General features: G+C 38.0%; 1 protein-coding gene and 1 long non-coding RNA gene across 4 annotated transcripts in view; one reads left to right on the top strand and one right to left on the bottom strand.

The window, feature by feature from the left end:
• The window catches only part of LOC133554737 (thymocyte selection-associated high mobility group box protein TOX-like), a 249231-nt gene that overhangs the window by 161059 nt on the left and 61466 nt on the right, over window positions 1-26706 (top strand). For all 3 annotated transcript variants that reach the window (XM_061903830.1, XM_061903831.1, XM_061903829.1), the window contains one exon: window positions 2704-2967. In XM_061903830.1, coding sequence (XP_061759814.1) covers window positions 2704-2967 — 264 coding nt within the window. The remainder of the gene's footprint in view (window positions 1-2703; window positions 2968-26706) is intronic.
• LOC133554739 (uncharacterized) overlaps window positions 23170-26706 on the bottom strand; it is a 77995-nt gene continuing 74458 nt past the window's right edge. The window contains exons 2-3 of the long non-coding RNA XR_009807195.1: window positions 25440-25574; window positions 23170-24222 (exon numbers count right to left, since the gene is read on the bottom strand). This is a non-coding gene — a long non-coding RNA (uncharacterized LOC133554739). The remainder of the gene's footprint in view (window positions 24223-25439; window positions 25575-26706) is intronic.

Genomic DNA, 26706 nt, shown 5'->3' with positions numbered 1-26706 from the left:
ACTTGCAGTCCCCATATCTCTCTTATGTCCGTCCTGAAAACGGTAGGTCGTGAGTTCAAACCCCGGCCGAGTCATACCAAAGACTTTAAAAATGGGACCTATTAACTCCCTGCTTGGCACTCAGCATCCAGGGTTGGAATCGGGGGTTAAATTAACAGAAATGATTCCCAGGCGCAGCACCACTGCTGCCCACTGCTCCCCTTACCTCCCAGGGGGTGGAACAAGGGGATGGGGTCAAATGCATAGTATAAATTTCACCACACCGAGTGCGTGTGACAATCATTGGTACTTTAACTTTAACAAAGCTCGACAGCCATTAACAACTAAATGTCCTCCAATAAGCACACAAAGCCTTTTTCTATTTTAGTATAGTAATTTACTGAAAGTAAACATGGTCGGCTATAGATTAATAAGAGCTACACAACAGATCAGCGCACAATAGCACACAAGCTAGACAAAACATAATAAGTGTTCTTAGTTCAACAATACTGTAGTATAAATCATGACATATGTCAATATAAACTAATATCAGATCATTGCAGTTGCATATTATTTAAGTGAACTATATTTATATAGCGCTTTTCTCAAGTGACTCAAAGCGCTTTACATAGTGACACCCAATATCTTAGTTACTTTTAAACCAGTGTGGGTGGCACTGGGAGCAGGTGGGTAAAGTGGCTTGCCCAAGGACACAACGGCAGTAACTAGGATGGCACAAGCGGGAATCGAACCTGCAATCCTCAAGTTACTGGCACGGCCACTCTACCAACCGAGCTATGCCTTACTTCAATAATTCAACCCTTATCAGCACTCTCATCACAAGAACAATGACAGCTTTTATGTTTACATTTTTCTCCAGGTTGTGTTTTAAAATTACAAAGTCTCCAAAGTGGAAGCCTATAAGAAACAACAACATTATGATTATTACATTTTGAGAATGTGCTTGTCCTATTTTTAAACAAAGAAAACAATCTGAAGTTATCTTTATTTTTAAGTTATTGTGCCGTGATTTTACCAGTCCGGCCCACTTGGAAGTAGATTTTTCTCCATGAGGCCCCGATCTAGAATGAGTTTGACACCCTTGGTATAGACTGTGACTCATAGTGATAAAAGTTGGACACCCTCGCTTAATATCCAATTCAAGTTACTTAAAGTAACTGTGTTCAATAGTCATAAGTCATAATGGAATCATTGACAAAAAAAACATAGAAATCCTCACTGCAACAATATATTCTTCTTGTTTATTTCAAACCTTCATACATTTTCCCGGTCACAGAGAAGCTGGAACCTATCCCAGCTGACTTAAGGCTCCACCCCGAATTAGTCTCCCATTTGTCATATAGCACATTCTTTCTTACTGTAAAAAGGGGGAACAAACAAAAGACAGTGTTCTTGTCCTTGCTTTCTTAAGTGCGACAGATGCCAGACACCATGCACCTTTAGAAAACATGCAAAAAAAGTGAGATTTGTCTCTTATTTGTATACAGGCTTTAAATCAGTCCCTGGTAGCGACAATTATAAATGAGTGCGGCCATTAGGAAAACCTTTTACTGTGGGAAAAACAACTGTTAGTGATCATTTTAACCAATCATAAAGGAAAGGCACATTCACCGCCGATTGTAAAATGTTTTATTGTTATTACATTCCCTCTAATAATAGCCTGCATTAGGAGAGCTCCAGCCTAACTCGAGGCACCAGCTCTGTTAGGGAGATATCATAGCTGCTCTTCCACATTTTGTGTTTGCTTAAAATGTTTGTTTGTAAGATAAATTGCCGCACTGGCGGGCGAGATGACAAGCTACATGAAGAAGATATTGAATTGATTTCTAAAATGTTGGAGAACGAACTAGTTGATGTGTACCACGAGACATGAATAATAAAAATTGTATTAAAAAGCCCTTGAATGGCTGACACTGGAATATTATTTGTGATGATTAATTTTCTTCAGTCATTATAAAGGGGAGTTGGCATCAGATTGCTTCTGACAAAATTGCTTTTCATTCCCTGGTGAATACCCTCAGTATGCTTTTGAGAGCAGAAAAGCACATTTCTCTGTGCAGTATGATGTCAAGACAAGCTCAGTTAAAGACAACCACAGACTGTGCTCATGTATCAGCCATTTTTTATTTGGTGGGGGTCATTTATTTACACACACTGGGCTCTTTTCATTACGAGGCATTTCATGGCTATAGTTTTTAGTTCATGACTCACTTGTTTTCTCTTCTTGGTGCGCACATTTAAGTGAACAAATTAGTCTTTAGAGCAGCTGTTGATTTGCATAATCCTAATTAATTGATTAACAATTCATACATTTGTTGCGGAATTAAACTGTAGTAATTAGCATTTCTTTATTCAAAGCCACTAGTTTAGCATTTGAATAGCAGATTGTATGTGTGCGTGTCAGATATTTGATTGGCAGGCTTTTTTAAATGAAGCCAAATGTCTGCATAAGCTTTTTATTATCACCCTTTTTCAAATGCAGGTGCAAAGTTATTTCATGCTGTCGTTGCATTTCCTGTGTGCACTGCACTTTACACCCACGTTCCTAAAGATATGCAAATGTGTGTTGATAGGTTGCGGACGTTGAATTGCCCATAGATATGAATACAGTTTTATGTCTGCAACCTCATTCTTTTGTGTGCGCTGCAAATATTCCTAAAACAAGGTGGCCAAACATGAACTGTTTTTTTCCTGCTTTTGCAGAGCTATTCCAGTCAGGGCAGAGGCAGCAGTGGCGGTGGAGGAGGTGGAACAGGGGATGAAGACTACGAGATCCCCCCAATTACGCCCCCCAACCATGCTGACCCCTCTCTGCTGCACCTCATGGAGCATGAGTCAGGGTACCCCTTCCACTCTTTGCCCCACAATGGCCTGCTCAACACCTACTCCTACCCTGAGCTGCCCGCCCTTATGATGTCCAACATGCTGGGTCAGGACACCCACCTCCTCTCGGGGCATATGCACTCAGTGAGTACACCATTTCTCTCCCATTACCGTTCTCAGTTCTCCGTGATAATTTTTTCATATCTGCAAAGCGTTCATCCTTTGGAATGATAATTAGAACTGTTAGAGGCCACGGAGTCGGAGACATTGAAGTCAAAGCGGAGGTTTCAGTCGTGTGTATGCAACATTTATAAACAGTGCGGCAACAGCACACGCATTTTTTTTTGCAGCAGAGCTCCTTTAATATCTCCTCCGCTGCACAACTCAAAGATTTCATTACCTCAAAGTGAGGCAAGGAAGAGAGCTGAGAAACTTAGTGGTTCACATTTTTTCATTTGTGAAGATTCGCAAAACAAGAGAAAGGCACAAAATGTGCAAGCTTTTGAACAGAAATCTTGACAAGATGGGGGAATGTCCCTTGTCAGCTACTTTTTCTTTTCCAAACGAGACCCTCAGCCCCCTCTATAAAAGCAGAGGGACTTTTTCTTGTGTCAAACATGCTTCAGACCCAACATGTAAACACCCCTGCTGAACACAGTCGGATGCTTTAATCATAGAATTGAACCCAATGAATTATAAATGCCCGTGTGGTTAATTATTCAGCATCATACACTTTCATCTGACATAAATATTACTTTCTTATCCCTCTCGACCCCCCATCATGAATATTTAGGCTTTAATGTGAGCATCCATGGTATTTATCCTCCGTTAATAAGGTCTTATGTGGTTTTGTTACTCAAATGGCATAACTTGCCAGTACCATTTTTATTGCGGGTACTGGCTTAAGGCCTCTGTTCGCGACAGTGTTGGGATTAGGTCACAATTTGCTATTGAATGCTGTATACCTGGTGCCTTAATACAGTGGTTCTCAAATGGGGGTACGCGTACCCCTGGGGGTACTTGAAGGTATGCCAAGGGGTACGTGAGATTTTTTGAAAATATTCTAAAAATAGCAACAATTTAAAAATTATTTATAAATATATTAATTGAATACTGTGGTGCTGGATTTCCCCCAGGGATCAATAAAGTACTTTCTATTCTAAAATATGAATGTAAGTTCATAAACTGAGAAAAGAAATGCAACAATGCAATATTCAGTGTTGACAGCTAGATTTTTTTTGGACGTGTTCCATAAATATTGATGTTAAAGATTTTTTTTTTTTTTTGTGAAGAAATGTTTAGAATTAGGTTTATGAATCCAGATGGATCTCTATTACAATCCCCAAAGAGGGCACTTTAAGTTGATGATTACTTCTATGTGTAGAATTCTTTATTTATAATTGAATCACTTGTTTATTTTTCAACAAGTTTTTAGTTATTTTTGTATCTTTATTTCCAAATAGTTCAAGAAAGACCACTAAAAATTAGCAATATTTTGCACTGTTATACAATTTAGAAAATCAGAAACTGATTACATAGTGCTGTACTTTACTTCTTTGTCTCTTTTTTTTCAACCAAAAATGCTTTGCTCTGATTAGGGGGTACTTCAATTAAAAAAATGTTCACAAGGGGTACATCACTGAAAAAAGGTTGAGAACCACTGCCTTAACAGATGCTGTTGACCGCAACATGTACAGTGGTTGCTGGCTTTATAAACCTATGCACTCCATCTGGATCAGCGTTTGCATGTGGTCAAGGTAGGAACATGTAATAAAGCAACCCTGTTTTGTGCAATAATATTCTTTAAGATGTCAGAGAGGGAGTGTCTGCTTTCTAAGCAGTTTTTGTTTCACCTTTGCAATTATTTACTCTCAAATAGCCCTTCAGGGTAATGTTCCATTTTCTTATTTCACACCCCCTTTTCTCATAAATGGAGCGTCATTGCAGTAAATCACTGCACAAACACAGACTTGCACGCATGCTGAAAGGTCCGGAGATTTATGTAACACTTTCATGTATCCCACTTTTACATTTTAGTACTACTCTTGCACAGCCCGGCTAATAATAGCCACTATTAATATTTCCTGTTGCCTAGCAACCGCCACAAGTAATAGCTTACTCTGGAAAAATAGATGACCGATAAGAAAGAAAGAGGAAAGGGATGGGAGGTAGAAGTGGGGGTAGTTGGATTCAATTCATTTATTATCTCCTGGGACAAGAGGAGCTTATTTCTCAGGCTGCGGAATAGGGAAGTCGGCAGTATATTGAGAAATATTTCAAGAAATTGAAGATGACATTGTTTTCATTCTGTTTCCATTAGGGATGTTTCATTTGATGTTTCCCCCACAAAGTCAATTAACCTTAATTTCATGCTGATAAGGATATGATAAGTAAGATTGAATTTCTGTCTGCTGCATGCATAAAGAATAATGAGGGTGGATAGAAATAGGCTCTCCGTCTCCGTGTTACTGGTCAGATAGAGGAGACAACCCAAATACTAATCATTTGCAGCCTTGTTCACCATCAGTAAAAATCAAATAAGAAGTCGTACCTTAAGGATACACTTCTCTGAAATAAAAGCTATCCTTCAGTGCACAAATAAACCTCCTACAAGTACGAGCTCAGCTGGAGCAGCAGATACGCTTCTTCTCAAGGGATGTTGTTGCTGGTTTTTATACAACATGTAGCCTCGGGCTAAAGCTCTGTAAACTTCTCGCTGCTTTGGGATTCTCTTTCACAGCGCACATTGATCCCACAGCAAACAGAGTTAAATCATTTCAGGACTGAGAGCTGCGGATTGACCACCATCATGCTGCTTAGGCACAAAATGTTCGCTTTAGACGCCGCCACACAAGAGTCCGACTCATCCTAAGTGCCTCTGATACAGCTGATTGTGACTCCACATGCAGCACACGTATTAACTGCTAGATTAGGAGATGTGTTGCAAATTGAGTTTAAGGCACAAGCCTTCTGAATGTGATGTACATAGGAGCATAAGATGGTCTCATGTTTACGTACGTGTGACAGGCACGTGTGGTCTTGGATTTTTTTTTAAAGACTATACGACGTAACATAATATGTTTCCTGAAACAAGGCCCTGCAGGTAAAAATGTTACTGTCAGAAACTGTGACACATATGTAGCATTTAAAACTGCACTGAAACAGTGGTTGAAAATAGAGATGTCCGACAATATCGGACTGCCGATGTTATCGGCCGATAAATGCTTTAAAATGTAATATTGGAAATTATCGCTATCGGTTTAAAAATGATCGGTATCTGTTCTAAAAAAAAAAGTAACATTTATGACTTTTTAGAACGCAGCTGTGTACACGGACGTAGGGAGAACAACAGAGCGTCAATAAACCCTAAAGGCACTGCCTTTGCGTGGTGGCCCAGTCACATAACATTTACGGATTTTTACACACACGTGAATGCAAGGCATACTTGATCAACAGCCATACAGGTCACACTGAAGGTGGCCGTATTTAAAACTTTAACACTGTTTCAAATATGCGCCACAATGTGAACCCACACCAAAAAAGAATGACAAACACATTTCGGGAAAACATCCGCACCGTAACACAACAGAACAAATACCCAGAAACCCTTGCAGCACTAACTCTTCCGGGACGCTACAATATACACACCCCGCCCCCCCGCCTCAACCCCCAACCCCGCCCACCTCAACCTTCTCATGCTATCTCAGGAAGAGCATGTCCTAAATTCCAAGCTGCTGTTTTGAGGCATGTTAAAAAAAATAATGCACTTTGTGACTTCAATAATAAATATGGCAGTGCCATGTTGGCATTTTTTTTCCATAACTTGAGTTGATTTATTTTGGAACACCTTGTTACATGGTTTAATGCATCCAGCGGGGCATCACAACAAATTAGGCATAATCATGTGTTAATTCCACAACTGTATCGGTTGATATCGGTATCGGTAATTAAGAATTGGACAGAATCGGAATATCGGATATCGGCTTAAAAGCCATTATCGGACATCTCTAGTTGAAAACTAATCAGACATGCACGCAAAATTAGATTATTCACTTGTTTTTTTTTCCTGTTATTTTTTTCATTTTTTTGTCCAAAGTCTGTGCTTATGGTATGTTTGTAATGTTTAATTTCTTGTGATTTGTGCATTTGTTTGTATCATGACCTGTTGAATGTTTACTGTATTAACCTGCCTAAGGACAACAGATGAACATTAGCCATTGTGATAACTCCGGCATATTTACATGTTGCTCTATGTCGATGAATATGCATTGTCCTAATTCAAATAAATAAATACTGTAACCTTATTCACCGGCATCATTTCAACATGCAATATGCCTTTAAAAAAAAAAAGTATCTTTTAGATAAGAAATGCTGTTGTATAAAATATATTACTGAAGTATTGTAATACCAATGTACAGCATTTACCTTGGAGAGTGGACTTCTACGGTACAGTATCTCCTTCCAACTGCTTCTCTGTCAAACACATCATCAGCAGCTTCCTTATATTGTCATGGGTAAATGTCCGCCGTTTAGACATTATTTTAACATTCTTGGCTGGCGCCAGACTCATTCTACTTCACTGTACTATCCACGTTTTATTCTCAGCACTGTCGTTTATACTCACATTCTTTCTAGAAAAACAAAGTTACTGTATATTGATCTATAGCTATAAGTGTGTAAGACCGGATGTTTTGATCATATCTCATGGGGTTCACTGCGGCATTCGTTACGCCAACTACTGGTGGCGATGCTTATAACTCAGATTTTCGCTTGCAACTCAAAGCGAGACAGTTTACCAAGAGACAGCTTTTTTCTCAAAACAATTTTAAGCGGGGGCATGCTTAAAGTGAGCTATGACTGAAACAAGCACCTGCAGATTAAAATTTTAATGTAACCTTATTCCTCGGCCTGTCACCATTAAGAGGATGTGACAGCAGAATTCACCTGTTCTGTATGGTATACGTGTGTGCGAGTTTGATCCCCAGCCAGTCGTGTGTCAGAAAGAGTAACCAGTAGGGTTGGGAATTGATAAGTATTTCTGGTTCCAATTCCTCTTTTGATTCTGTTTAAAGATTCAGTTCTGCATGGATTCTCCTGTCAATCCTTAAATTGGAAAAAAATATAACAAAAAGGTGAATTAGCATCAATTCTGTGTAGTTTAGGAGCTAATATGACCTTACAGAGCCAACAGTCAGGACTTCAGAGGCACACAGCTTCTAAACAAGATAATAACTTTTTAGTAGAATTTAACAATATACAAGATGTGGAAATTGTATAAGAATGTAACATATAGTAACATTTTCAAAACTTTTAAGAATAAAACAGGCAGGGGCAAATTACGGCCAATGTGACATGCAGTGCATTTATTTTATTACCGTAAGTATTAAACTATAGAGAGTATTCCAATGGTTGGAATCTGCGCTTTTTAGTGAGATACGGGTTATTACGGTAATCTACGTCAGAGCAGCTGCTAGCATACAAGGCAAGAAGCAGAGTTTGTTTACAAAAGCCAGCCTGAGACGTGTGTTAGGGAGACACGCAAGCAAATGTTATGTTCTGCAGAACATGCATTTTGTAAGTGTATTTTTTCCTTCGCGATCATGTTTTGCCGCGTTTCATTTTATTGTAAAATATTGATTTCGAGTGGTTGTCTGGAAATAAGTAAAAAGGTGGAGAGACTTTCTTATGTTTTTAATGTTCAGTGTTTTATTGTTCATAGTTAATATTGCAAATTCCCCGTTATTCATTTTTATGTACATTACGTTATGCAGCAAAAAGGCTGTAAAAATCCACTCAGTTTTTTGAAGTGGTCTTTTATAATATTTTTAGCATTCTATCAGTCACATTGTGAGTATTTGTATTGCGTGTTGAGCTTTTTCACTTTTCAATGGCATTTTAAGAATTTCTTTCACTAATGCTGAACAACCCACACAAAAGGGAACCCATCACACATATAGCAGAATGTGTGACACTTTTTACAGCTAAAATGTTGTTTCCAAAAATATTAGACACAGACAAACTCAGTGTCATGTTAAAAATCAAAAATAAAAGCATAAGACCAATGAATATTGTCACACAATCCTCAGTCAGTCTCTCCTCTAAATATCCTGCTATTAGCACACTATATATACATATAGTATGTGTGTATCTATAATGTGTTGTGTATATATATAAATATCCAGTGTGTGTGTGTATATATATATATATATATATATATATATATACACACACACACACTGGCCCGCAGATGCATTTTTACTGACCAATGTTGTCCCCTAAGTCCAAATAATTGCCCATGCCTGATACAGACCCACGATTAATCAGTCATGTTAGGATTTTGCAAATGTTGCGATTGCAACTATACACAAATTCAACCAATCCTCGCAAATTAATCCTCGCAACGTTGTTTAATACCCAACATCTATGCATAGATGTTGGCTGATCAGCATAATTTTTGTCAATTAAATTAGTCTCTGAGCGACGGTCAAATGAGCACATCAACTGTCTAATAAACACGAGGGGTGTACAATATGGCGGAAACCTGTCTCACGATATAAGTTTTTTATATTGGTCGATTTCGATAATTATTGATATTTTTAGGACCCATCGAAAGTATGGACCAGGAGAAAATATATATTAAATTTTTAACCGTCCTTTGATTATTATCTCTTCAGTAATCAAGGCAAAACAGAAAGGAAATGTCGACACAACCATGGAAAACACTCAAACAATCAATGTAAACATAATTATAAAATCACAAAAATCTATGTGCAAAAATAAGTAATTTATTTTATTTACCACGTCTTGTACTTTAGTTCCTACCTGTTGTTTCCTTAGATCCAAGTAGGGAACGGACAAGTGCTGAAAATAAAAGAGGTGAGTGTGTTTGAAAAAAATCCATAAAACCACCATAGTGTCAAAATTACTTCCCTTGTTTTATTGACAATTTATTTGCTCTCTACTGCACAATTTTTTTATTTATACATATATATATATATATATATATATATATATATATATATATATATATTAGGGGTGGGCAAATTAATGCGTTAATTACGAGTTAACTCATCAATCTATTAACGCCGACAATTATTCTATCGCACATTTGCGTATGTTGTTTACATGCTTTTATTTTGTTAACGCCATTTCTTAAAAAAATTACGTCGCCCGGATGGGCTTCGGTGTCGAGGGGCTCTTGGTAAAGATGGAACATTTGGCAAAAATACCGGACAATTCTGCAAATTTCATGGCTGGCTTGCAGCGTGGTCACTCCGGGATCACTTACGACCACCAGACAATTCTGAATGTGGATAGATCGGGCCGTTTTGGACTGAATGACGCGTGCTTGCTAGACCGGCTAGCTAGCATGGGAATACTTTGCCGGCTACATCCAGCGGCCTGTGAAGCAGCGTGTTGTCTGTCTATTTATGAATAATGCAGACGAGGAGTGTTGGCTGAGTTGTTAACGTTTGCTTTCAGAGCGTGCATATCACAACATACAAGATGCCGTCATGGCGACACAACCTATACCGGGCTACCGCGCATGCTCGTCACTCCTGTTGCATGCTGGGTAGGGTAGTTCTTTTTTTCCCAGGCTCATAACATCACAATATAGTACCATGTATATGATGCGTTCAGTTTATCAAAGCACCAAGCAAAATTCCCATCATATCAATTCCTAGATATGGTCATAATTATTTTAAGTGCACTACACAGAATAAACACAACATTATTAATATTGCTACTACGGATAATTTGATCAAAAATTCCCTAAAACAGCCCACTACCTATAATATAGGTTTTTTAAACATAAGATCCCTGATAAAAAAAATGTTTTGCTGTTACCTCAGAAATTGCCTGTTCAGATGTTATGATTGTGGCTCAAAGATTTGTATGTAGATTATATTTATTTTCCATAACACACAGGATAACTTAAATACCCTGGCAGTGGTAGTAATAAGCTTAGATGTTTGTATTTACATTTTTTGAGTTGATTTTCATAAAATATGCTTTTTAACTGCTACTGTTTAACAAGGACTGATTTAAATTGTGTTTGCACAACAAATGTTTTGGTGCTTTTGTTCATGTGGGAGAATATTCCAATAAAGGTGCACTACACACTACTTTTGAATTCATTATTGGGCTTTGCCTATACAATGCAGTTAATCGCGATTAATCAGAGAAATAGTGCGATTAACTTTGATTAACATTTTTAATCGTTGCCCAGCCCTAATATATATATATTAGGGGTGGGCAAATTAATGCGTTAATTATGAGTTAACTCATCAATCTATTAACGCCGACAATTATTTTATCGCACATTTGCGTATGTTGTTTACATGCTTTTATTTTGTTAACGCCTTTTCTTAACAGGATGGCGTCGCCCGGCGTCGAGGGGCTCTTGGTAAAGATGGAACATTTGGCAAAAATACTGGACAAATCTGCAAATTTCATGGCTGGCTTACAGCGTGGTCACTCCGGGATCACTTACGACCGCCAGACAATTCTGAATGTGGATAGATCGGGCCGTTTTGGACTGAATGACACGTGCTCGCTAGACCGGCTAGCTAGCATGGGAATACTTTGCCGGCTACATCCAGCGGCCTGTGAAGCAGCGGAGTATATGTGTTGTCTGTCTATTTATGAATAATGCAGACGAGGAGTGTTGGCTGAGTTCTTAACGTTTGCTTTCAGAGCGTGCATATCACAACATACAGGATGCCGTCATGGCGACACAACCTATACCGGGCTACCGCGCATGCTCGTCACTCCTGTTGCATGCTGGGTAGGGTAGTTCTTTTATTCCCTGGCTCATAACATCACAATATAGTACCATGTATATGCGTTCAGTTTATCAAAGCACCAAGCAAACAATCGGAAAATTCCCATCATATAAATTCCTAGATATGGTCATAATTATTTTAAGTGCACTACGCAGAATAAACACAACATTATTAATATTGCTACTACGGATAATTTGATCAAAAATTCCCTAAAACAGCCCACTACCTATAATATAGGTTTTTTAAACATAAGATCCCTGATAAAAAAAATGTTTCTGCTGTTACCTCAGAAATTGCCTGTTCAGATGTTATGATTGTGGCTCAGAGATTTGTATGTAGATTATATTTATTTTCCATAACAAACAGGATAACTTAAATACCCTGGCAGTGGTAGTAATAAGCTTAAATGTTTGTATTTACATTTTTTGAGTTGATTTTCATAAAATATGCTATTTAACTGCTACTGTTTAACAAGGACTGATTTAAATTGTGTTTGCACAACAAATGTTTTGGTGCTTTTGTTCATGTGGGGGAATATTCCAACAAAGGTGCACTACACACTACTTTTGAATTCATTATTGGGCTTTGCCTATACAATGCAGTTAATCGCGATTGATCAGAGAAATAGTCCGATTAACTTTGATTAAAATTTTTAATCGTTGCCCAGCCCTAATATATATATATATATATATATATATATATATATATATATATATATATATATATAGTCTTTAGTCTACGGCGCTAAGCCTTCTGGGAAATTTTGTTTATAAACATTTATATGGAAGGATGGATATATATATATATATATATATAAATATATATATATATATATATATATATATATATATATATATATATATATATATTTATATATATATATATATATATATATATATATATATATATATATACATACAGTATATAGTTTTTGATGCCTGGATTAATTCAACAAGCTTGATTACTAAAATAATCGATAGCTGCAGCTCTATTATAATGCATTAAAATAGCAATTTGGCAATAAGTTCTGAGTATGTGCTTTTACTGCCACCTAGTGTTTAATTCTAAGTCTGTATGCGGATATTTTAGGCCGCAACAATCACACAAAAAAAGCCCGCAAAATCCTGGAGGATTGATTGATTAATTGAGACTTTTATTAGTAGATTGCACAGAACAGGACATATTCCGTGCAATTGACCACTAAATGGTAACACCTAAATAAGTTTTTCAACTTGTTTAAGTTGGGGTCCACGTTAATCAATTCCTGGTAAAACACTTGATTAATGTGATGAAGAATTCCAAGACTAATGGTTGTTATTATAAATTTGCTAAAACGATACAAAGCAGCGCTCTGTCCGCTATATTTTACAGGATAGATTCAGAAAAAAAAACATGTCATACAGTAGGTGGAAAGCCTGCTGTTGCACGATTTGAACTCCTCTTTGTGAATGAAGGCCAGAGGAGACAAGTCTTAGCTGAGTGCAAACTGCGAATTGTAACAAGCCGGTGTGTGGATGCTCCGCACTACGGAGAATCCCTGTCTCATCCTTCGCTGTCAGGATGTCTGCCAGCTCCGGGAAGAGGTGGCACTCAGGGGTCTCATGTTCAACAAGCCCCCTGATCACTCAGGTCTGCTTGAGGCTGCTGTTGGGGGTGGGATGCCAGCAAGCGCTACCTCTTTGATAAGATAAAGCAGGAGGGACACTTGCCAGCAGACAGTAATGAGGGGTCGTGGAGGGGTTCGCAGAACGGCCCCGAAATAGCGCCTTAAGGGGCACAGGAGCGTTTAAATATTGAAACGCCGCAACAGACTCTGTCTCATTACTGCTATAATGAGGCTAGTCAAGGGAACGCCAAAGCTCCCACTGCCAAAAAAACAGCTGCCAGTTTAACAAGTTTGTGCCACACACTCGACTCACAGGACTGCAGCTCATTTTGATGTTAGATTTATAGTCGTGTCAAGATGTGTGAGTCGCTAACCATTGTTTTGTTCTGGTTTGCTTTTTATTGATATAAATGATGTTCAATTAAATTACATAAAGCTGGCATTGCTGTTAGAAATTGCTTTGTGCTAGTGTTGAGAGTAAATACTGATATTGTAATATGTTGCTTTATCTCTCACAGAACAGCGTTGTTACGCCAACAACAGTCCCTGTTCGATGTCCAAATACATGCAGCCTTTTGTTAAAATATTTTTAATACACCACAGAAAGTAAGCCAAATTGTAGAACATGGAATTGCTGCTCACTACAATAAGAGCAATGCAAATAATAAAATATGTACAAAGCTGATGCTTTTTGTAAACAGCATTCATACAAAAGTGTAATTGTTGCTGACCGGCATCGTAATAACTGCTGAATACATTCATGTTGTTTTTTGATTATGGTTTTGTGTGGGCTCTGCAAAGAGTCAGTAGTTTTTAGGGCTTTTAGTAATCGAGTATTGTATTTTTGGGACTATAAGGCGCACTTAAAATCATTTCATTTTCTCAAAAATTGAGAGTGCACCATATAACCTGGTGCGCCTAATGTACGTATTATGGACTGGACTCTCACTATTATGTTAAATCCACTATGGAGATGGACTTTCACAATGTTTTGTTAGACCCACTCGAGGTCCTTTGCCTACGGTCTCCCCTTAGGGGGTTGGGGGTCTCACCCACATCTGCGGTCCTCTCCAAGGTTTCTCATAGTCATTCGCATTGACATACCACTGGGTTGTGAGTTTTTCCTTGCCCTTATGCGGGCTCTGAACCGAGGATGTCGTTTGAGACACTTTTGATTTAGGAGTATATGAATAAACATTGATTATATTAATTCTGCTTGTGCTTACCAACCTCCAAGCAATTTTATTTGGTACATTGTGTAATGATAAGTGTGACCGGTAGATGGCAGTCACACATTAAGTACCAATGACTGTCACACACACACACTAGGTGTGGTGAAATTTTCCACTGCATTTGACCCATCACCCTTGATCACCCTCTGGGAGGTGAGGGGAGCAGTGAGTAGCAGTGGTGACCACGCCCAGGAATAATTTTTGGTGATTCAACCCCCAATCCCAACCCTTGATGCTGACTGTCTAGCAGGGAGGTAATGGATCCCGTTTTTATAGTCTTAGGTATGACTCGGTCGGGGTTTAAACTCACGACCCACCGATCTCAGGGCGGACATAAGAGAGACATGGGGACTGAAAGTTTGCACGATGGCGCTAGCAAGTACACGTAAGCAAGCAACACCAAAACGTTGATTATTTGTTGAGATTATAGAACATTACACACGACGCTCAAAAATCCGTCAAAATATTTTCGTACGATTTTAGCAAGCTACGCTTATTGGAACGCGGAGCAGTACGGCTACCAGAGTCAGACATAATGTACTCCAATTTACAAGTATTATTATGGTGCTTGTATAAGGGCCGCAAAATGGCACCTATTTGGAAACATATTATGTAATGTTTGTTTTTTTGCAATATTATGCAAAACCCACTTTTTTTACTAATTTGTACCTGCTGATGTGTATTTGGGATCTGCATGAGCCCTGAAATTGTGCGCTCATCCGACATTGTAGACCGCGCCGTAGTCTGTAACTTCCTTCTTTTTTCTAGCCTCTTGTTGAAAGCCATTCATCCTCCGCTCTTACCATTTTTTAGTATAAAGTAGCATACAGTTTTAAGTTATATCCGTCAGAAGACTCTATGAAAGTGATAAAAACTACCGGTACATTAAAGACGACGGGGAGAAGACGCTGTCTAATATCGTAAATAAGATCGCTCACAAAATAGCTGAAGACACGTCAGAAGATAGTCTATAAAACATAATCCATTTAACATTTTGACCATGATTTTAATTCTCTTATCCTAATAAATACAATGAGGTGGCAAGTTGTCCAGGGTGTACTCCACCTTCCGCCCGATTGAAGCTGAGATAGGCACCAGCGCCCCCCGCGACCCCGAAGGGAATAAGCGGGAGACAATGGATGGAATATTTGAAATAAATATATAGATAAAATAAAAACTCTCGACACACATCACAACACCCCCACACCACTGTTCTTATATCCGTTCTATTGCAGCGGCCATTGGGTAACAGTATCCACAATTTAAAACTCCAGGCATCTCATTCAGTCTGGATATTGTATTTTATTTTATTTACACTGATTAAAAGATAAACTGAAGCAACATAATATAAATGAAAGCTTTTTTTCTTATCAAATTAATCAATTCAACCGTTGCAGTGCAAAAGGTTTTACTTTATTTTAGTTGTATTTAGTTTTAAGTATTTTCATTATGCAGCATACACAACAGTTTAAGACTGTAACAAACCAATCAACTTGACTCTCAGACTATGGTATGCGTACAACTAGATTTTCCAATATTCAGACACAGTGTTATGGTTTAAACCAGACCTTAATAAGCTTAAGCTTTTCAATCTGGCCCGCCGTACATTCCCAAATATATTTTTTAGATCTTTAAGATCGAAACTGCAGCTGCCAATATGATGTGCAGAGATGTTTTCAGATGACCGTAAGTCTTGAACTATACAAAGCATTTCAATGGTTGGAATCTGCACGTTTGCATTATATATCAGTTACTATGGTAATGTACCGTATTTTTCGGAGTATAAGTCGCTCCAGAGTATAAGTCGTACCTGCCGAAAATGCATAATAAAGAAGGAAAAAACATATATAAGTCGTACTGGAGTATAAGTCGCATTTTGTGGGAAATTTATTTGATAAAACCCAACACCAAGAATAGACATTTGAAAGGCAATTTAAAATAAATAAAGAATAGTGAACAGGCTGAAAGTACGTCTGCCTCACAATACGAAGGTCCTGCAGTCCTGGGTTCAAATCCAGGCTCGGATCTTTCTGTGTGGAGTTTGCATGTTCTCCCCGTGAATGCGTGGGTTCCCTCCGGGTACTCCGGCTTCCTCCCACTTCCAAAGACATGCACCTGGGGATAGGTTGATTGGCAACACTAAATTGGCCCTAGTATGTGAATGTGAGTGTGAATGTTGTCTGTCTATCTGTGTTGGCCCTGCGATGAGGTGGCGACTTGTCCAGGGTGTACCCCGCCTTCTGCCCGATTGTAGCTGAGTTAGGCGCCAGCGCCCCCCGCGACCCCGAAAGGGAATAAGCGGTAGAAAATGGATGGATGGATGGATGGATGACGCATAAATAACCAACTGAGAAGGTGCCTGGTATGTTAACGTAACATATTATGGTAAGAGTCATTCAAATAACTATAACATATAGAACAGGCTATACGTTTACCAAACAATCTGTCACTCATAATTGCTAAATCCGATGACATCTTATACGTCTAGTCTCTTACGTAAATGAGATAAATAATATTATTTGATATTTTATGGTAATGTGTTAATAATTTCACACATAAGTCGCTCCCGAGTATAAGTTGCACCCCCGGCCAAACTATGAAAAAAAACTGCGACTTATAGTCCAAAAAACACTGTAAGTCACAGATTTCTACGACAAAGTTCCAAAGCTTAGTGACGTATCAGTAGGTGAGGGGTTTTTTACCCTTTACGTTCATATTTCGATGTGTTTGTTGCATTTTTGTTGCGTTTCGCACCAAGAGAGGGTGTGTGAAATCATAGGTTGTCAATATTCAGTGTTTTATCGTTTGTAGTTAATATTGTAAATCCCCCATTCTTTATTTTCATGTACATTCTGGGTGTCTCATTCAGTAAAAAAAGATTTAAATTTCATTCCGTTTTTCAGGTGGTCTGTCATAAAGTTTTTAGCATTCAATCAGACGTTATTGTGAGATTTTGTATCGGTGTTCCTAAAAATCAGATATATCGGCCCCCAGAGACATTTTTTTTCTCTAAACCTGCCTTATATTTAATTAGTATTTAGGCCTACTACGCTACTGTATTTCAATGTTGGTCATTATGGTGGTACTTGGAGAGCCAAGTTATTTTTGAGGTGGTACTTGGTGAAAAAGGTTTGAGAGACACTCGTCCAATGGGAACAATTGTTTTGAAATTACAAATTTGGAAGTCAACCGGCATCATGTTCGTTTTGAAAAGTTCCACTGTATTGCAATATTAGATTGTACTGTAAGTGTGCAAGACCCACCCTGTTTTTCTCATAAAAGCAACATTCAAGGCATACTGAAATTAGATTTTCTTATATAAACGGGAATAGCAGGTCCATTCTATGTGTCATACTTGATCATTTCGCGATATTGCCATATTTTTGCTGAAAGGATTTAGTAGAGAACATCGACGATAAAGTTTGCAACTTTTGGTCGCTGATAGAAAAGCCCTGTCTTTACCGGAAGTACTGCGTGTGACGTCACGTGTTGCAGGGCTCCACACATTCACATTGTTTTTAATGGGAGCCATCAGCAGCAAGAACAATTCGGACCGAGAAAGCGACAATTTCCCCATTAATTTGAGCGAGGATGAAAGATTTGTGAATTAGGATATTGATAGTGAAGGACTAGAAAAAAAAAAGAAAAAAAATTGCGTAGTGTAATTAGACACATTTACTAAGATAATTCTGGAAGATCCCTTATCTGCTTATTGTTTTAATAGTGTTTTAGTGAGATTTTAAAGGTCGTAAAGACATACCTCGAGGTCGGATGGCTGCGGTGAACACCCAGTGTCTCAGAGAGATGTCGAGGAGCAAAGCTCACAGCTGCCTTTTAAACAGCTGGTGCAGGATGACGAATAATCCAATGATTTCTCCGGTAAGATATATATCACACTTTCCCCATCCAAAAACATGCTGGTTGACGTAGAGAAAACATGTTCGCTTGACCGCTCTGTGTTAACGCTTCACAACAAACAAAGAAACACCGGCTGTGTCTCGGTGCTAAAAACAGCTGCAATCCACCGCTTTCCACCAACAGCAACAGGAGACTTTATAGTCTCCATTATTAAATGAACAAATTGCAAAATATTCAGCAACACAGATGTCCAAAATATTGTGTAATCATGCCATTAAAGCAGACGAATTTTAGCCGTAACTGCTGCTGAGCTAATATTTCCTGACAGTCAGTGATGTCACGCGTACGCGTCATCATTCCGCGACATTTTCAATAAGAAACACGCAGGAAATTTAAAATTGCAATTTAGTAAACTAAAAAGGCCGTATTGGCATGTGTTGCAATGTTAATATTTCATCATTGATATATAAACTATCAGACTGCGTGGTCGGTAGTAGTGGGTTTCAGTAGGCGTTTCACGATGCACTGTAACGTAATTAAACTGTCGCAGAGTGCCCGTGTGTGTGTGTTTGTGTGTGTGGGTCTGTGCATGTGTTTGTGAGCGTGTGTGTCCACGCGTGTGCCAGACATTGTCAGAGTCACTCATGGCAACAAGGTTATGTGAGCTTGATTCCATTCGACTTAATTTACAGTAATCTGACAGGAAATTTTTTTGCATCACTTGGCATTTAGGACAGGGGGCGATAATAGAAGAGAAGAAAAAATACCAATTTTAAAATAGTGACATAAAATCAATATGGACTGCTCTGTTTATTTGCAGCACCGAGATTGTTAGATTGGGGCCCAATGGAGCAATTAAAAAGGTCAGAGTTGGAAGATCAACACTGGACAGAAATCATTGTTGTGAAACATCTTAGAGGAGGGACGCTCTGACAGACGTCCACAGTTGACGATGCACACAAAGTAGAGGGCTGAGTACAAAGAGGGTCTGCAGTACAATGTGTTGCAAACAGCACAGTGGGATTAAATCCTCTGAGATAACTCAGACTGTGGAGATGTAGGAGATGCACACTAAATTCGTTTGGATTGCCATCTAACAATAGTGGGAAAAAAGTGATTTGAGATCAAGTCCATCAAAAAAAAAAAAAAAAGAATAAGAATGTAGCAGAAAATTGCAGTTTGCACTTGACTTCACATGTTCTGTGCTCTTGGATTACTTGTGTTTATTGAAACAGCTGTCTCTATTTCCAAAGCTTTGAGACATATCTCATATGACCTGCATGCTCTGCTGCCTTTCACTGGAGAAGATATGACATCTCGGTGACATTCCCAGATAAATCACTTTTTTGAGTAGTAGAAATGTTTTCTGTTGTGGCTTTTCATTTCATTAAAAAAAAAATAAGGGAACAAAAAAAGACAGATGCCCTTCAGTGTGTTACACTCCAGCACAGGGGCAAACAATGTGTCTTGCGGTTGTCAGGAGAAATGACAGCAAGATAATTGGCAGGGCGCTCCCTTTTCATTTAAACTGAAACAAATCGGCTTCCAAAGGAGAACGATGCTTTAAAAAGTAAAGCTTTGTTTTGCGTCTCTTTATTATGCCGGCTTCGGAGTAATGAAGTGGAGTATTAACGGATTGAGCATTAAAAACAAATGCACATTCATTGGCGCCCATGAATATTCATGGCACTAACGCAAACAACCTTAGGCGACTGTTACGACTAATGAATATTTAAAACAGTTTGGTCACAGCGATTTGAACACTGCATTACAGCTGACTCTCTGGGACTGTAAAGTACAAGGGTGAACAATTTGGGGAAGGAAACAGATTGGAGCAGTTATCCACGCGCATCTGGAAAGAAATACCCCATGTGTGCTTTGCGCTTTTGTTACGGGCCACTGAAGGTGAGCGAGGGAAAATAACACACATAGTGTCATTAGGATTAGATGATTAATCAGACAGTCGATAAAGAATTGAATGGGAGTAAGTAATAACATGTTGCCTTCCGTGGAGTCTTGCCATAATTACACCTGTAATTAGTACAATTAACATTGATATGCTTGTTAATCAATGATACGCAATAATGGTGCCCAAGTAGATGTTTAAAATTCTGCATTTTCACATGGAATAGGCACAATAACCAAAGAATCAATCAATATTTAAGTCTCAACTACAGCAGTAACTTAACTTATGAGCTTAATTGTTTCTGTGATGTAGGTCTTCACTCAAAAGACCTGTCTCTCAAATTGTGGCCCATTTAAATGAATTGCAATCAATTGGTGCTTGGCCCTCCAAAACAGCATCATTTTAACATGTTACATGCCTTTTTAAAAGAAAATAACATTTAGAGAAGAAATACTGTTTTATAAAATCTACTACTGAAGTATTGTAATACCAATATACAGCATTTTCCTTGGAGAGTGGACTTCTACGGTTCCAACTGCTTCTCTGTCAAACACACCATCAGCACCTTGCTCATATTGTCATGGGTAAATGTCCGCTGTTTAGATATTATTTCAACATTCTTGGCTGGCGCCAGACTCATTCTGCTTCAGTGTGGTGCAGACTAGCAGTGATATGCTCAAATTACTTTGTTTCTGATTATTTATTTCTTTAATATAATGAATACCATCTACTTTTTCTTCTTAGCACTGTCGTTTGTACTCACATTCTTTTTAGAAAAACAAAGTTATATTAATAAGCGAATAAGACCGGATGTTTTGATCGTATCTCATTGTGTTACGCCAACTACTGATGTCGACGCGTGTAAGTCGAATTTTTGCTTGCAACTCAAAGCGAGACAGCTTTTTTCTCAAAAAAATATTTAAGCAGGGGCACTCTTAAGTTGAGCTACTACTGAAACAAACCCATGCAGATGAAAATTTGAATGTAACCTTATTACCCGGGCCTGTCACCATTAAAAGGATGTGACAGCAGAATTCACCTGTTCTCTCACTACTACCACTAATGGTATACATGTGTGAAAGTTCGATCCCTGTGTCAGAAAGAGTAACCAGTAAGGTTGGGAATTGATAAGATGTCTCCTCTCAATCCATATTTGGAAAAAAAAAAAGATAACAAAAAGGTGAGTTAGCATCAATTTTGTTTAGTTTAGAGCTAACATGACCTTACAGAGCCAACGGTCAGGTCTTAGATGGCACACAGCCTGTAAACAAGAAATAACTTTTTTGTAGAATTTAACAAAATAAAACAAGTGGAAATTATACAATAATGTAACATTTAGTGACATTTTCAAAACATTTAAGAATCTTTGTATTCTTCCAAGAAAATATACTGGGGAAACTAAAAAAAAAAAAAAAAAAGAATATTGTGTTTAGATTTACAACTAATATATGACATAGGCTCATAACATGCAACTCAATGTATTGTGAATTTTCAGAAAATGTATTTTCAGAAAGAGTAAGGCATGAGCACCATAATGATGATAAATAAAAGCCTGACAAAGCTCACTTTGCATGTAATGAGTTTACTGTATATCACATAGTTTCACATTTGAAGTTGAATTGCTGACATGAACGGACATTTACACCATATTAAAATTTTATGAGTTCCACCTGTACTTTATAATGAGTGAGTGAAAATGTGGTTGGAGGAAAACATGCAACTTTTCTCTGACTACAACTGAACATTCTCTTACCAAAGTAGCATCTATGTGGGTTGCAAGCTTTTAACCACAAACTTAGTCAATGCTCGGTGACATTCATCCTTCCTGGACTGAGCGTACGCTTCTCTGCCGTGGTGAAAGCCAACGTGAACTGGAGTTATTACTGCCCGCCCCTAAACCATTCCGAATATGTCTTGTCTTGCTCATCTAAATGAGAAGGCATCGATTATAATTTAACAGGTCATAGCGCTAACATGATAGTCAGTGTTTTGTTCGTGCCTGTTGTATTTACGTTACAGGACTGCTGCCTGGCACGACATTGGCGCGGTTCAAAAATGTGGCATTCATTCATAGTTATTGCATAGACAGACAGACAGATAGATGGATAGATAGATAGATAGATAGATAGAGAGATGGATGGATGGATGGACGGACGGACGGACAGACAGACAGACAGACAGACAGACAGACAGACAGACAGACAGACAGACAGACAGACAGACAGACAGACAGACAGACAGACAGACAGACAGATAGATAGTACTTTTTTGATTCCTTTAGGAGAGTTCCTTCAGGCAAAATGCTCTGTGTTCAAATCTCTCGGCGTATTGCTTATGTGTCCTCTTGATTAAATAACATCCTTGTGATTAATACAAGTAGCGCTGTTGCAATCTTTCCTTGTAAAATGTGGGCAAACTTTGGCTTCTTCCCCTGGGCGCTTTCGTTAAGGGAATCTTTTGAAAAAATGGCGAGCGATTCTAAGAAATTTTGACACTGGGAACCGGTTATGAACAAGAACCTGTTTTTGATTCCCAATCCATTGCTAGTAACCAGTAGGAAATAGCCCAAGAAAAGTATTTTCTTTTCTTTTCAATCTTGTTATTTTGCAAAAAACATATGTATTAGGGCTGTGAATCTTTGGGTGTCCCATGATTCGATTCAATATCGATTCTTGGGGTCACGATTCGATAATATATGGATTTTTTCGATTCGATTCGATTCTCGATTCAAAAACGATATTTTTCCGATTCAAAACAATTCTGTATTCATTCAATACATAGGATTTCAGCAGGATCTACCCCAGTCTGCTGACATGCTAGCAGAGTAGTAGATTTAAAAAAAAAAAAAAAGTTTTTATAATTGTAAAGGGCAATGTTTTATCAACTGATTGCAATAATGTAAATTTGTTTTAACTATTAAACGAACCAAAAATATGACTTATTATATCTTTGTGAAAACATTGGACACAGTGTGTTGTCAAGCTTATGAGATGCGATGCAACTGTAAGCCACTGTGAAACTATTGTTCTTTTTTTTTATTTTTATAAATGTCTAGTGATAATGTCAGTGAGGGATTTTTAATCACTGCTATGCTGAAATTATAATTAATATTGATACTGTTGTTGATAATATTCATTTTTGTTTCACTACTTCTGGTTTGTTCTGTGTCGTGTTTGTCTCCTCTAATTTGCTCTGTTTATTGCAGTTCTGAGTGTTGCTGGGTCAGGTTTGGTTTTGGAATTGGATTGCATTGTTATGGTATTGCTGTGTAGTGGTTTGTTGGATTGATAAAAAAAAATAATAATAAAAAAAGAAAATCGATTTTTTAAAAATGAGAATCGATTCTGAATCGCACAACGTAAACAATTCGATTCCGATTCAAATCTATTTTTTCCCACACCCCTAATATGTATCAAACAATTTGTTTTCGATGTATTCATGTTACTCCATATTGTGCATTTAAGTAAACTGAGTCAAATCATTTAAGAATCATTCACACAAATACAACAAAGAAGAACTCACTAGGTCTGTAGGGGTTGAGATAGCCAACAAGTTCCCCTTTATTTATTTTCCGGGAGTTGGCTACCCTAGGAATCCTCCTCAGAGGGTCCGACGAAATTGCATTGCCCGCCCCGCGTTTGAGAGCGCGAGAGCATGCCACCCTTTCTGCGTTGGAAGTGGGAGAATCCCTCCCTGCCCGCTTTAAAGCGGCTCCTCGGCTGCTTCCTTTGAGGGATCCGAGCGATGACTCGTCCTCCTCGTCAGCAATGCTACGCTAATTAGGCCCGCCACAAAGTCAGCCTGTGGGGATAATGTCCCATTATTAGAGTCATTTGTTTCAATTAACCGCTCTGTGATTCTACAATAGCATGGCACAGCCCAGCGCAGAGGAGCCATTACTCTTGCCCAAGGAACCACTGAGGTTTGGGACAGGAGAAAGAGACGGGTTCCTGCTTCTTGCTTGCGGAGTTGCTGCCAGGTTGCACAATCACAGTTAATGTTTGGTAGTTTCTGCAAGAAAGAGTAACACAATTGCAGTTTTATTTTAAAAACAATGAGGTATCTAGTTTGCTGGCTATTTCTTCAAGAAAGCATCTGACTGGGACTGTTCCAGTGCACTTACCTCCACCCATCTACCCACTAAGGACTTGCTTGTTTGTTTTTTTACCCTATAAATGTAGGGGACATTGTGGTTGACATAATTACCATACTTTTTCTACTACTATATACTTATGCAGCTCAGCCTTTTAGTTTGCAACCAGGTCTCTCTCTTTTGCTCTGTAAAATCGTCATTGTAAATTTCATGGAACCAAGCAAATTTATAACAAAAACCAAAAATAATTAGCTTTGCAGCTCCATAGCAACCAATAAAGGTCTCTAATAAGGCACGGCAGCCCACGGAAAGAAACAATCACGCTCTGCATGGAAAAAGAGACATAAAAGCAAGCAAGCATCTGCCACAGAGGTACAGATAAAATAATGACTGGGAACAATAGCGTTGTTCAGACATCGCCACAATATCTACAATAGGAAAAACAAAGGTTTTTGGAGTTTAATTTTAGAGAACGATCTAAATCAGGGTTGCCCAAACTTTTTGCTTCAAAGGGCCAACGTGAAATCGTTTGCGGGCCAATGAGTGATTTTTACCATGAGACAGCAACCCGAGAGAGGAATTTTGCCTCCTAACTCCATATATAAAAATGTTGTAGTAAAAACCGGAAGATCCAATAGATGGCAACTAGTTAGCCTGCAAAAAAATATCTATTTAAAAACTGGCAGCTGAGCCACCTGAATTTTACTGTAATTTTTTTTTTTGTTTGTTTGTTTGTTTTTTTACACCAAAGTTAGTGTAAATACAAAAAAATGTACCACTGTTGCTTTTACATTAAAAGGCTGGTGACTGAACTGCCAGGTTTTTTTTTTTACCGGAAAATGTACGGCAATTTTAGTAGAAACCGTAAGGTCCAATACTTTCCAATCCTTCTAGTTAGCCTGCAAAAAAATATATATAGATTTTCCGGTAAAAACTGGCAACTGAGCCACCTGAATTTTACTGTAATTGTTTTTTGTTTGTTTTTTTGTTTTTTACATCAAAATTACTGTAAATTAAAAAAACTGCACTACTGTTGCTTTTACATCAAAATTTATGGCAATTTTTTTACAGTGCATTACTGTAAATTAAAAAACGGTACCACAGTTATTTTTACAGTACAATTTTGGCGACTGACCGTAAAATCGATGTTCCTCATCTCTGAACTTGATTTTACAGATCACAGCAATCAAAAAAAGTGTAAAGTTAGGTCCACATGAGATAATTTCAGCTTTACCAGTTCCAGATTTTCTTCTGCTGCCAAAATGAAGATCTGAGAAAGGTAAACATTACAGTCAATGAGCAGATATACACTGCAAAACAGTAGAAGAGTATTTTTAAAGCAACAGCTAACAAGCAGAGTGTATGTGGTGATTTTGATCTACATTTAAAACACACCCTTGTGGTTTGGATCAGTGGTTCTCAACCTTTTTTCAGTGGTGGCCCCCCTGTGAACATTTTTTTTAATTCAAGTACCCCCTAATCAGAGCAAAGCATTTTTGGTTGAAAAAAAGAGATAAAGAAGTAAAATACCGCACTATGTATTCAGTTGCTGATTTATTAAATTGTATAACATTGCAAAGTATTGCTCTTTTGTAGTGGTCTTTCTTGAACTATTTGGATAAAAAGATATAAAAATAACTAAAAACTTGTTGAAAAATAAACAAGTAATTAAATTATAAATAAAGATTTCTACACATAGAAGTAATCATCAACTTAAAGTGCCCTCTTTGGGGATTGTAATAGAGATCCATCTGGATTCATGAACTTCATTCAAAACATTTCTTTACAAAAAAATAAATCTTTAACATGAATATTTATGGAACATGTCCACAAAATATCTAGTTCTCAACACTGAATATTGCAATGTTGTATTTTTTCCCCCACAGTTTATGAACTTAAATTCATGTTTTGTTGAAGTATTATTCAATAAATATATTTATAAAGGATTTTTGAATTGTTGCTATTTTTAGAATATTTAAAAAAAATCTCAAGTACCTCCTGGCATACCTTCAAGTTAAAGTTAAAGTACCAATGATTGTCACACACACACTAGGTGTGGTGAAATTTGTCCTCTGCATTTGCCTCAGTATCCCCAGGGGTACGCGTACCCCCATTTGAGAACCACTGGTCTAGATAATATGGACTAGAAATGCTTTGGTGTACATTTTGCATAAATTGTGCTCCTTTGTCACATTTGTAACGCACATTTCTGTCTCCATTTTCAGATTGCAAATGAAACTACGCCCCACCCTCTCCAAAAGTATCATAATTGAGCTTGTAAAAATCTACACTGTTAGAAAATATATCTTAAGTCCACACCGCTATTTCTTTTCAGACACGAAAATAAACGTCATAATTATTATGAAGATTCACCCGGTCACAACATTAGCTACAACCGTTTC

Source organism: Nerophis ophidion, linkage group LG06 (assembly GCF_033978795.1).
Source record: "Nerophis ophidion isolate RoL-2023_Sa linkage group LG06, RoL_Noph_v1.0, whole genome shotgun sequence".
NCBI classification, from domain to species: Eukaryota; Metazoa; Chordata; class Actinopteri; order Syngnathiformes; family Syngnathidae; genus Nerophis; species Nerophis ophidion.
The sequence above is the reverse complement of the archived record's forward strand: the minus strand, read 5'-3'. Positions and strand labels throughout refer to the sequence as shown.